The sequence below is a fragment of the Triturus cristatus genome, chromosome 2_2 (genome assembly GCF_964204655.1).
Source record: "Triturus cristatus chromosome 2_2, aTriCri1.1, whole genome shotgun sequence".
Lineage (NCBI taxonomy): Eukaryota > Metazoa > Chordata > Amphibia > Caudata > Salamandridae > Triturus > Triturus cristatus.
Genome location: NC_140582.1, coordinates 713,096,848 through 713,109,899, shown reverse-complemented (window position 1 = coordinate 713,109,899; position 13,052 = coordinate 713,096,848). Strand labels below are relative to the sequence as shown.

Here is a 13,052-nt window from a genome sequence, read left to right as displayed (position 1 = left end):
AAAAACGAGGAGAAATGAAAACATTTCTCCTCGTTGCACCTCGCTAAGCCACATTTATAGACAAGCAATTTGCAGTCTGTTTAAAAGAACACATGGCTGGCTGGCAGTTTGCGCGCCTGCCTGTGTAGTTTTAAAAGCAACTTTGTCTCCTTTCTGGGAAGCGCTAACCCTCCCAGGAGAGGGTTAATTCATAGAGCTGAAATGCTTCAGCTGCAGTGAGAGGCAGGATGTCTCCACCGCTTAAACTGAAAGCAAACGAACAGACAGGCATTTCAGCTGCAGTGCGAGGCTAGGAGTCTCCTCTACTATAACATGGAATGTGAAGGCTGTCTGTTCGTTTACCTTCGGTTTTAGCAGAGGAGACTTCCTGCCTCCTCACTGCAGCTGAATGAATTAACCCCCTCCTGGGACGGTGAGCATAATAAAAGCATGGGCACTTCGTGCCCCGTCGATTTCCCCTCCCTCCTCCCTCTAACCATACCGGAGTTATCTAAGAAGACCTGACAGGGAACAAAGGTAAATTAGAGTGGAGTGCGCGCCCCCCCTAGGATAGTGTTGCGCCCCCCCAGGGAGGCGCGCCCCACAGTTTGAAGAACTCTGCTTTAGATAAACCCTGCCCACCCCCTGGGCAGCTTGACACGGGCAGACAGGCCTATCCCAAAGGCAATGTGTAAAGTATTTGTACTCAAAACACACAGTAATACAGTGATACTATCGCAAATGGACACCACGCTAGTTTAGCAAAATAAAGTATCTTTATCTAAACTCAACAAGACCAAAGCGACAAACATCCAACATACATGTAATAAGAATATGACTTTAAAAAGGTTTCAAACAACTTGGCACATAGTGAACTATGGATGTGTGATTTCTCTCAAAGTACATGTAGTTGTGACAACATATACAAGGCCAAACAGCTGCAGAGATGGGAAGCGTCGAAAAACAAAGAGATGGGTCATTTCTTGAGACCCTGTGGAGGCGATGCAACAGTTCTGCTGCACGCAGGAGAAGTGATGCGTCAAATCCAGTCTCTAGGGTGATGGGATGCGTTGATTCCGACACGATTCTGGTCCGCGGGTGATGCGTTGGGAAAACTTGCTGCACAGGTACGATGCTTGGAAATCCAGGATGCGTCGGCAATTGATGTGGCGGCGTTGAGCGGCGCTGCATCGGTATCTTCATCCGCGATCCCTCGATGCCTTGGATCATGCAGTGGCGACTGGCGCTGCGTTGGTTTCGGCAGCTGCGCAGTGATGCGTGGAGATTCTTCGCGCACAGCGGTGCTGCGTTGGAAAAACAGCCGCATGAAGAGCGATGCATCAATTTACTTGTAATTGCATTGCTTTTCCAGCTCCCAACAGCAGGAACAACCTCCAGAGGCACAACACAGTCACAGGAACCTCTTGGCAGTTGAGAACTCCCAGCAAGGAAGTTCAGGGGAACTGGGGGTGAAGTCTTTGTGCCCCTGGGACTTTAGAATAGGAGGCAAGCTCTACTCAAGCCCTTGGAGATCTTCCTCAAGCAGGGGGACACAGCAGACAACAAAGTTCTTCTCCTTTCCTTGGCAGAAACAGCTACGGCAGGCCAACCTCAGACAGCACACAGCAAAGGGGCAGTACTTCTCCTCCAGTTTCTCCAGCTCTTCTCCTTGGCAAAGGTTCCTCTTGATTCCAGAAGTAGTTTAAAGTTCTGGGGTTTTAGGTCTAATACTTATACCCTAAAATATCTTTGTTCTCTTTGTGCAAGGGGCTCTGAGCCCAGTCCAAACCAATTCTGTCCTCACTGGTGCAGTATGGCCAAAGGGGGTGGAGACAGTATTGTGCAAGGGAGACAGGTCCTATTCAGGTGCAAGGGAATCTCCTCCCAGTACTCTAAATTCAGCATCCAGGGTATATTCAGCCCAGCTCTGGGTCATCCATGCACACCTCAACCCCCCCAGTGGCTATCTACAGTGAATGCACATCCCCAGCCCCTGTCACTCCAAAACCAGACAGTCAATGCACAAAGAGGCATAGGCACACAGAATGGTTAAAACAAGAAAATGCCTACTTTCTAAAAGTGCAATTTTCAAACACACAATTTAAAAACTATTTTTACTAAAAGATGTGTTATTAAATTCTGAGTTCAGAGAGCCTAAACTTTATTTCTCTATCTTGTCCCAATGGGAAGCTATATTTATAAGATGTTATAAATAAACTCCCATTCTATCCTATTGGACAAGATATCCTTTCAATAGTAAAAAACGAAAATACCAGTATTTCACTATCAGGACATGTCACACTCTCCAGTACATGTCCTACCGTTCACAAACACTGCACCCTTCTTAGGGGGCTACCTTGGGCCTTCCATAGGGGTGCCTAATATGTAAAAAAAAAAGGGAAGGTTAGGGCCTGGCAAGTGGGTGCACATGCCAAGTCGACATGGCAGTTAACAACTGCGCACGGACACTGCAGTGGCAGGTCTGAGTTACCTTTTCAGAGCTACTCACGTGGGTGGCACAATCAGTGCTGCAGGCCCACTAGTAGAATTTGATATACAGGCCCTGGCACACTCCAGTGCACTTTACTAGGGGCTTACCACTAAATCAAATATGCCAATCATGGAGAACCAATTGTAGCAACACTTTACACATGGAGCACTTGCACTTTGACACTGATCAGCAGTGGCAAAGTGCCCAAAGCATCTAAGCCACCAAAAACAAAATCCAGTACAGCATCAAAAATACAGGAGGTAGAGGCAAAAAGTTTGGGAAAACCACGCCAAAGATGCCAAGTCTAACAAGGAACACTATATATTTAGTCCTAATATGAAAGAGGCAGCAGCAAATTCCTTTTCTTTTTTGTCAGGGCTTTGGGGGGAGGAGGGGGGGGTCTGTGCCAAGGAAAAGCTTAACTGTGCTGATCAAGTGAAGTGAGTGTTGGTGAGGGCTGTGTTGGTGAGGGCTGTCCAGTCAGAAAGGACAAAGTCAAGACACACAGGAGGAGGGACCAAACCCAGAAAGCCAACAGAGACCAAATTGATAGACAACAATCTTGGGAGGACCAATAAACAGAAGGCACAACCTGTGAGCCCTGGGCATCAGGTTCTCAAAATAGGGGATGCCCACATTAGTGACCCACAAGAAGCAACAGAATAGGCAAAGAAGCCAAAGACAAATAACTCCACCGTCAGTGATTCTGGGAAAGAGAGATGGAAGGGGCAGCACAAAGACCCACCAGCTTAGTAGTCATACTCCAGCCTTGAAAAACCAAGAGTCTAAAGAAGAGACATCACCACTCCCACTGTAGGAGGGCCAGGAACAAGAACACCAAACAAGAAAGTCCAGGTGCAAGACTGGAGACTGTGGCCACTAAAACAATCCTAAACCCAAGTACCCTTGAGAGTGCAGGGGGAGGCCATAAAGAGGCACCATGCTGCACCAAAACTAGGGCACAAGAGCACACTGGTCTAAGCTAGGTACCAAAGTAAAACCGAAGGTGGGAAGCAAGAAGTAGGGTCACATTCATCTGCAAGGCAGTAGAACAGATCCCAATTGTGAGAGAAGGTCTAAAAATGATTGCACAACTTCCTGCCTCAGCATCTAAATGAAAACCTAAAATCAGCTAGAAGAGTCTATGTGGCAGCTGGTGCAGAGGTTCACGAGGTTCTGGTTGGGGGCTTCAAAGCTCCCCACTGTCATGTGGTTGTATTTGGAGAGGATGAGGGAGACAATCTGCTTTCATTGGCGCTCAGGACAGGTCAACCAGCTTCATACTGCAGCTGATCTGAGTTATCAACATCTGCAGCGATTCATGTCTGTAAATGAGGCAGCAGCGTTTGTGTTGCAAAGACCTGCAGCATTAATTGTTGAATGACGTTAACACAGCAGGACAATTTGAGTAAATGGCTGGTGGCCAAGGAACTCTGTGCTCACACTTCCTGCTCCATGACCAACTCGGCCATACTCACCACTAGGCCATCATTTAGGCAAAAGCATAGGTTTGAGATGTGTTTGCAAAAATTAGGACTTTTTAATTATCTTTTGTGAATCAGCCAAATGTGCAAGCAGCAGTTTACATTGTGCAAAAATCTGCATTATCAAACAAATGAATACCTTTAGGAGCCAGAGACGTATCGCTGTTTGTTATAAATTGACCCATTTTTAAGGGTCACAGACCCTCCATAATCTATACACTGAAATCGACAAATGTAAGATATCCATGGGTATATCTAACCCTAAATATTCAGATTGCCTGCCAGTAGCCAATACGCTGATTTCTGGTTAAGATTAAGGGAAAAATAAATGCACCTTAACTATTGTTGTCTATATTATTATAGTTAAAGTATTTAGTTGTGTGTGGATATTTCTGAAGACCTTCAAAGGTACAACTTTGGAGCTATTTGCCACATTCCCAATATGTCCACAGTTCCCCACCGCCCCTGCGAACACCTGCGTTCCCATTGCTAAGACTAAACATAAACTTGCGAACTTCTCAAGATTCTGATGTGTTTATTATCACAAAATTCCTTAAAGTCCAATTCTGTGACTCACCCTAAATCCAATTTTCGCAGTCATAAGTGTATTCTCTTACCACCAAAGGTGTGAAAGATGCTCACGAGATCTCTATATCTGGCTGTTATTTATTCCATCTTTGAACTCTCTCCTCTGTGCGGATCTTGCTCATGTACTGTTATATTACACACTTCTAAAGACACTGTGCACGGTTTTTACCATATGCTCTGTCCTCTGTAATGTTAATGTAACACTATCTTTGAACGTCTCTATTTGGAAACTTCGGGTTCTGATGCTCTTTTGTTGTGTGCTCCTTGCAGAGATGTACTCCTCATGATGCTCACCAAGTTTTTGGGACGGTTTGTCAGCCCCAAGCAGTACCAGCAGCTCCTACTGAGGTATGTAAACATCCTATCAGGGGGATGTCAATGGGCCACACAGTAGGCCATGTGGCTTAGCAGCTAGAGCTGCCGACCTTGGAAACTGGGAAATCAGGTTCGAATCTTAGCCTAGGCGATTGCCTCAGCATCGTGTGATTCTCAGCAAATAACTTAATATACCTGTGCAATGTAAAGTGTGAGTTGTGGGTGTGTGATCCTCATTGGATGTATACTATCTTGTAGGTCGTCCCCCGTTCCAGCCAGTAATGTACCGCACTACGTTGCTTCCTCTTTATAAAGACCAGTACCCGAATAAAGTAATATGCTGTTCATTAATTTTCTCTCCTGAACCACATGTTCTGGGCCTAATTGCACTCTGATACTCTGGGGCTTATTTATGAGCCCTTGTGTCAAATTTACGCTGCTGTTGTGTCACTTTTTCTGATGCTGCGGCTGCGTAAATATTGCGCTGCGTTGCTCCATATTTATGAAGTGATGCATCTAGGCAGATGTGTCACTTTGTAAACCCCTGCGCTACATTATACCTGTGTCAGGTATAATGTATGCAATTTGGACATTCACACCCATCAAAGCCTCGTAGAAGTGACGTATTGAAATCTATAAGATTTCAGTGCGCCACTTCTAGGATGCCACTGCGTCAAATCCTTACGCCTGCCTCAAAGCAGGCATAAGGGTGACGCAGTGCTATAATCATAGCCCTCCCCCCTGCATTGCTCGAGTTGTGTCACGCTTCCGACACAACTCCAGCAATGCGTCAGTTTTGCACCGACAGATACGTCAGTAATACTGACGTATGTGTCATTCCTTGCGACATGATGTGTCATACAGTAAATATGATTCATCAATGGTGTTGCATGGAGGTCGCACTTAGACGCTACAACACTTCTCATAAATAAGACCCTCCGAGTCTAAACATTTATCTTAGTAAAAGTATCAGGGTATCACAATTCTAAAAACCATCAATGCATGTGTTTCAGTGAAAACATATCCTTTACATCTACCTTCCTCAGAACACTCACAAAGGCCATTAAAGTGCAGCCAAATTTCTCTATGGATCTATGTGTGGTAACTCCGCAGTATCTTAACTATATACCTGTGGTAATCCCCGCACACATTTATTTATTTGAAAAGTTTTATAAAGCGCGAACATGTCCCTTGCGGGTATCAGAGCGCTGTACAAAGTGGTGACAGCATGAATAACACCATCACAATGGTACACATGAATTAGATAAGTCAACACCCTGTCAAACAAAGGGGGGAAACAATCAAGGTCCAGGGCCGGGTAGTCGGCCCAGCCATTACAGTTACAGAAGGGCATTATAGTTACAGAAGGGCAATAGAGCGAAATAACAATTTAACAGACAAGCACAAAATAAATCGAAACAACAGAGTAAAATAAGTATCAAATCTGTAGCCATGGGGGCTTGAGAAGGAGTACAGGTTGATGCTGTTAATGTTCACTCAGGAATAGCCATTTGACATGTTTCTTGAATGATGCAGTGGAAAGATTGGATCTGATATCAGGCGGAAGAGCATTCCAAATTCTTGGAGCAAGACCGGAGAAGGCACGATTGTGAGTTCTTTTCTTTTTGAATTTGGGAGGTTTCAAAAGTAGGGTGGACGTACTTCTTAAGTTCCGACATGAGCCCGAAAATACAAGTTTGTTCCCCAAGTAAGCCGGGCTGTTGTAATGTATGGCTTTATGCGTCAAGCAAGCTATCTTCAAACGTATCCTAGCTTCAATAGACAGCCAATTAAGTTGCGTAAGGTCGGGGGTAATGTGGTCGTGCTTTTTGGACCCTGTGATGAGCCTGGCTGAAGCGTTGAGAGTGGCTCTGAGTGCGGCCAAGCTTGCTTTAGGAAGCCCAGAAAGGGACACCAACCCATATTCCAGTCGCAAGATAAACTGGGATTGAACTGCAGGCTGGATGTCTTCAGGCGGAAGGAAAGGCTTGATTTTCTTAAGGGTGTTAAGTTGAAAGTTGGCTCCCCTAATAGTTGCACTGATGTGCACTTGCATACTTAGGTATTTGTCCAAGGTAATGCCTAACAATTTAGCGGAGTCAACCACATGAGGGGTGCAATTAAGAGCAGTGAGTTGTTTAAGCCAGTCCAGGGTAGGTGCAGAGTGGTTGTGGGGGGCAATCAGATGGAATTCAGTTTTGAGAGTATTTAACAAGAGATGGTTCTGGGCTAACTATTGTTGAGTTTGTGAGAGAGCATAATTTAAAGTTTTTATGTCCCCTGGAGAAGAGATCTTCAAGTACAGTTGTGTGTCATCCGCGTACATGTGGTAATGAATGTTATAATGGTTCAGAATGTTGTTAAGTGGTTCCATAAAAAGGTTGAAAAGAGTGGGCGAAAGTGCAGATCTTTGAGGAACTCCAATCATGACAGGGGTACAGGTTGCAAGGGAATGGTTAACTTTGATTCTTTGAGTGCGGTTATGTAACAAAGAGGCAAACCACTTTAAGACCGGGCCTGAGAGAACCATCCTTTGTTGAAGAATAGCCATCAAGCTTTCATGTTTGATAGTGTCAAATGCTGAGGACAGGTCAAGAAGGATCAGAAGACAAGGGACATTTTGATCAAGGTATCTCTGGGCGTCATCCAAAATGTAAGTTAGTGCTGTTTCAGAACTATACCCTGCTCTGAAACCCGACTGGTAGAGGTCAAGGAGTTGAAATTTCTCTACATGGTTGCAGAGCTGCTTGTGGACGCATTTTTCAAGCAATTTAGCTAGGGTCATGATGCTGGTGATAGGCCGGAAGTTATTAGGATCAGATAAATCAGTGTTGGGCGTCTTAGGGATGGGAGTGACTTGCCCAATTTTGAGGCAATCAGGGATCCTCCCCTGCAGGAGAGATTCATGAATGATCCGGGACCAAAGAGGTAGAATGGCAGAATTGAGAACTTTAAAAAACATAGGAGGAAGTAGATTGCTGAAATGATTGGAAGGTTTTAGGGGCACCATATCGTGGAGCAGCTCCGTGACATCTGGGAGGAGAAAAGAATTCCATGAGGCATCGTTTTTGGGAGAACAACCAATGTGTATGGAGACTGCAGAGGGTTCCACAAGCTTTGCTGATGATACGGTGTAGTTCAGAGGCCCCAAATTGGGAGTGTCAGGTTGCAGCTCCAGGTCAATTTTCCTAGTTTTTTCTGAGAAGTGCACTGAGAGGTCCTTTCCACTGGGAGGCGAAGTCAAGGGAGTGTGGTTCGCTTGTTGTTTGATGATTTCAAAGAGCTTCTTGGGTCTATTTTTAGCGCCGTCCAGCTGAGCCCTAAAATGGTCGGTTTTAGAATGCGGATGTGTTTGTTGTAAGTACTTCTCACCTTCCTTAACTGAATGAGACTTGTGGTGGAGGGCGTGTTTCTCCAAAGTCTCTCTGAGAACCTAAGTTTACGACATTCATCATTTAGGGCACCATTAAACTAAGGTTTGGATTGTTTGACTGGAAGCCTTTTGAGTTGTTTCGGCGCAATAGTGTCAAAAATATTAGCCATAGTGCTAATGTAGTGATCAGAAAGATCGTCAAGGTTGGTTATGTTAGGGGGAGGCTGAAGTCTATTCTTGGTGATGGAACTTAGAACATTGATGTTGATGTCTCTCAGATTGCGAGTCAGTTGTTTAGCTTTAAGCGGTTGTCCTTGTCTGCACGTGACCTTTTCCAGGATGTGAAAGGAAATTTGATGATGATCCGACCAGTCACAAGGTAGAATGTCATCCAGTTGTATAATATTGTCTTTAGCAATGATAAGGTTGAGGGTGACGCCCTTGTTGTGGGCAGGTAATTTACAGACCGGCAAGAAGTTGAGATTGGAGAGGAAAGCCTTAAAGTAGCAGACTAAAAGATCATTAGTGTCATTACAATGGAGGTTAAAGTCTCTGAGGAAGATATGGTATAGTTGGTCCGAACACAAGCTAATGACCTTCATGAAGAGCAGATTATCATTTGGTGGATGCTAAATCGTGTGCAGCACACAGACAATCTTGCCCTTATGCCAAATTTTGGTGACTAGTTGCTCACAAGAAGATAGCAAAGCATTTTGAGATTGCTTTATAGTTAGAATGGAGCGCTGAATGCAAGCAATGCCCCCCCACCCCCGTTTTAACAAGTAGATCGCATCTGATAATAGCATAATCCGGAGGGATTAGGATTTTGTTGACCGTTAGGGGTGTATATTCCAGACCCTCTCCATCTTCATGGAGAACTGTAAAAGGGTCTACATGATCTCTTTGACAGCAAGGAGATCCAGCTTGAGGCCAGCAATCTTCTACTCAAAGTAAGGGCCATTAATGCACTCCTCAGGCAGCACCCCAGATTGAGACAATGGGTATGACCCAGTTGTGAGAGGGGTATTGGATGGTATAGTAAGTCAATTACCACAGTTACAGGGGGAGATGTAATCCCACTTGAGACTGGTCTCGCTCTCAACCAAGGGAGGAGGATTGGCATGAAGTGGAGTAAGATTCGGTGCAAGGGGGTGCTGAGCTGATCCTAGCGTGGGCTTAGTAGCGGGCAAGGTGGTTTGAACAAAGGTGCTAGGGGACGCGCATGAGGAAGATGTAGGTGGGAGTGGGTTATGAGGAAAAGTACTGGAGACAGCAGCTAGGTCCAAGGCCCTTGAGTTGGTGTTACCTGAATCAAGGGGTAGATTAGCAGGGTTGATGTGGTTAGTTGTGCGGGTGTAATGCTTAAACCTGAAGTTGTTGGAGCTAGCAAAATGGCAAGAGGATAAAGAGGATGATGTTAAATTAGACGGAAGTAGTGGATAAGGAGGAGAAGTACAGGGGGTAGCCACTTGGTGGAGGGCCCTCGAGTCTGTACTACCGTGGTCCAAGGGAGGAATAACCGGGATGTCCGAGATAGTAGTATGGGTGCTATAAATATCCTTCATGTTGTTGGAGAGAACAGAGCGATAAATAGGTAAAGATGGGGATGCAGAATTAAGTGAAGAAAAGGCGTAAGGCACAGAGGGTGCAGATATAGAGGATAGACTGTTATGATGGAGAGTGGCCATGTTCAAGTTATTAAGTGTGTTTTTAATCATCAAAAGGATACTGTCAAAGCACTTGAGGTTCAGGTCAGAGGCTTGAATAAGGATCTTCCTATTATTGTATAAGGGAATGGTCAAATCTGCCTTAAGGGTAAGGGAGGGTAGTGTGGTTAAACGGAAGCTGTGTGGTGTTTTGGTCAGCTGTTTGGAGGCCAGCGCAGAAGTTAAAGACTTTCTCCACTGGACTCTTCTGTTAGTGTAGAAAATGAGGTCTGTCACCATAGAGACCTTAGTGGAAATATATGTGTCCGAGATAAGGATTTCAGGACATCGTTTGAGGAGATTGTATTTGAAGGTCTTTTTCGCTGTCTTCGATAGGACATAAAGGACAGGTGAACAAGTCATATGAAGAATTGTTTCAAATGATCCTTTTAATACTTCCCAAGGTACTCTGGTTCATCCCTATCTGTGGATCCAATATATACTTTATCTACTGGTCTAATTCCATGCTTTAAAATTATATAAGCAGGTCATCTAAGAAAATGTTTGGACCATGGTATTGTTTTATGTTTACCTAATGTATCCCCCAGTGGCTCTAATTCCTCGCTACAAAGTCTATGCAGCATAGCCGATATTTGTCCCCCAGTTACTGTGGTCTGTTACGCCTATCTCCTGTAATGGCAAAAAATTATGGTAGAGGGGCAAAACAGACCATAAAAGTATAGGCCATTCCATCTGCATTGTCAGCAGACCTTTCTGAACACCCACACATCATAAGATGTTTGCTGACCCCAGAGTACAAGGTGGTGTGGGGCTTTGGGCAGAGATATGTGGCAAGAGTCTCTTTCCATTATAATAATTTTAAAATCTGTAAGAGGTGCCTGCTCCTCTGGGCTTTGCTCTGGGCCGACTGTGTACTGCTAGCAATGGTTGCATATAAAAGGACTTGTCTTGGTTGTCAATACATCACAGAATGTACCTTATTTGTTGTGTTGGGGGATACGTTTTCTCCTGTTCATTAACAAGAGAGTGCTTCACCTTACATGGATGTTTTCATTGCAATATGGCAGGCTGCAGCTCCATGACAAGAACATCATCAAGTTTGAGGAGTTGTATGCAGCTATTCGGGACCCCATTCCTTCTGGCGGCCCAGCCTGGCTGGACCCTATCAGCAGAAGGCAGGTGGAGCGGATGATGATGACAGCCTCCCAGGTCCATGCGCAACTCAAGGAGAAGGCTAGACAAAGGTAAGAAGGACATTTGTAGGTCATGCATGATCTACGGCAATCGTCATGTTCATTCATATGGAAAGTCCTAATACTGGCAAGGTTGAGGGAGAGAACGAGAAAGAGAGAGAGATTTAGAGAATGTGTCAGGGACAGAGAAAAAAAGATAGAAAGAAAGAAAGAGAGAAAGAAAGAAAGAGGAGAAAGAAAGAAAGAGGGAGAGAGAAAGAGAGAGAAAGAAAGAAAGAGAGAGAGAGAGAAAGAAAGAAAGAGAGAGAGAGAAAGAAAGAGAGAAAGAGAGAGAGAAAGAAAGCGAGAAAGAAAGAAGAGAAAGAGAGAAAGAAAGAAAGAAGGAAAGAAAGAAAGAAATAAATATAGAAAGAAAGAAAGAAAGAAAGAAAGAAAGAAAGAAAGAAAGAAAAGAAAGAAAGAAAGAAAGAAAGAAAGAAAGAAAGAAAGAAAGAAAGAAAGAAAGAAAGGGAAGGAGAAAGAGAAACAGTTAGGGAGCTCCCACTAGAGTAAAATCTCGGGGTAGGGGGGTCAACTTGAGCCGGGTCCCGCGTCTTCTCCGCTCCTGCTCTCTTGCTTCCTGCCTCTGACAAGAACAGGATCCAGGCTCCCTTCCCAAAGCAAATCACAATGCTGCAATGCAGCGTTGCAATTGGTCTGAGCGCTGTAACACGGCATTAGAATAGATGCAATTTTACTACAGCCTATACTGCTCGGACAAAAATAAAGAAGAATCTCTGTTTTATTGCTGTTCAGTTTCAGATGGTTAGCAGTCATGCAAAGAAGATATTAGAAAGAAACTTATGAAGTTGATTAGCTGACAATTGGGCATCGCTATAAATTCAGATGGCAATCCGAGTGCCACCCGTATACAAGTGAAGAAATACAGCAAACTTGGCTTAAACTACAAAGTTACTCAGGGAAAAGCACTTAGTTGGCTTGTTCTAAATCCATTCAATAGCTTTGGGGAAATAAGCACTGCAAAAATGTTTGATGGACTTGAAAGTATTAAAGAGAGTTAGCGATATCTTGACAGTTGCCAAGTTCTTTTTAAATTTGAATGTAACTTTAGCACCATTTGACGAATTCGCACAAAATGTTGCAGATTTTTACTATGTTTATCTTACTGTTGGTATTTTTAAAATTTGTGCAAACTTGTCAAATGGGGGAGAATTAAAAGGGGGGTCAAGAAAAGGGGTTAATTTGCTAATTATTGAGGCATCATTTGACAAATCCATTTAAAATTTGGAAGACATTTGGCATGTTGGGTCGTTCGTGTGTATGGCAAGTTTCATGTAGATTCATCAAGGGGGGTAGTTAAAAAGGAGGGCAAAAACGTTTTCTTGTGCTAATAACATAGGTCTTGTTTAATGAATATGCATGAAATTTTGCAAGTCAGATCTCATGCAGGCATCTCAGTTTTTATGAAGTGGGGGCAAAGTTAAAGTGGGGGTTTCACAGAAACCTTTGATGTGCTAATAACTTTGGGAGACTTCTGATTTTTTGGAGCAAAAAAATTGCTTTATTTTTGCTGTCTCCCACCTGACATTCAATTTGCTCCAATGGAAGTCAATGGGGAAAATATATTCCCGTGAAAATCTCCCACTTTTGTTTTCTTAAATGTTGGCATGGATGCTTTGGCCTGGATTTAGGGACCTACCCAGCGCTTGGCAGACACTTACTCTTTGCAGTTTACGTTTCCTGCTACTCTGTCAAGTGGTAAACATTTAAACTGGTAGTTAAAAATCAGAGTTTCTGATTTTAACTCCTACAAGATTCGTTGCTCTGTGCTACAGAAAATATGTCTAGAGGAATTACACCAGACGTGGCATGAAAGTAGAACTTAAGTCATCAAAGTGCCATTGCTTGGCATTGTGTAGTTTAGGACTGTACTTTCTGAGGAATTATTATACAAAAAGGTGT

General features: G+C 43.9%; 1 protein-coding gene across 2 annotated transcripts in view; it reads left to right on the top strand.

Annotated features, from left to right (window-relative positions):
* The window catches only part of LOC146862687 (EF-hand calcium-binding domain-containing protein 6-like), a 478,924-nt gene that overhangs the window by 143,046 nt on the left and 322,826 nt on the right, over nt 1-13,052 (top strand). For both annotated transcript variants that reach the window (XM_085641926.1, XM_085641927.1), the window contains exons 5-6: nt 4,813-4,890; nt 10,965-11,141. In XM_085641926.1, coding sequence (XP_085498052.1) covers nt 4,813-4,890; nt 10,965-11,141 — 255 coding nt within the window. The remainder of the gene's footprint in view (nt 1-4,812; nt 4,891-10,964; nt 11,142-13,052) is intronic.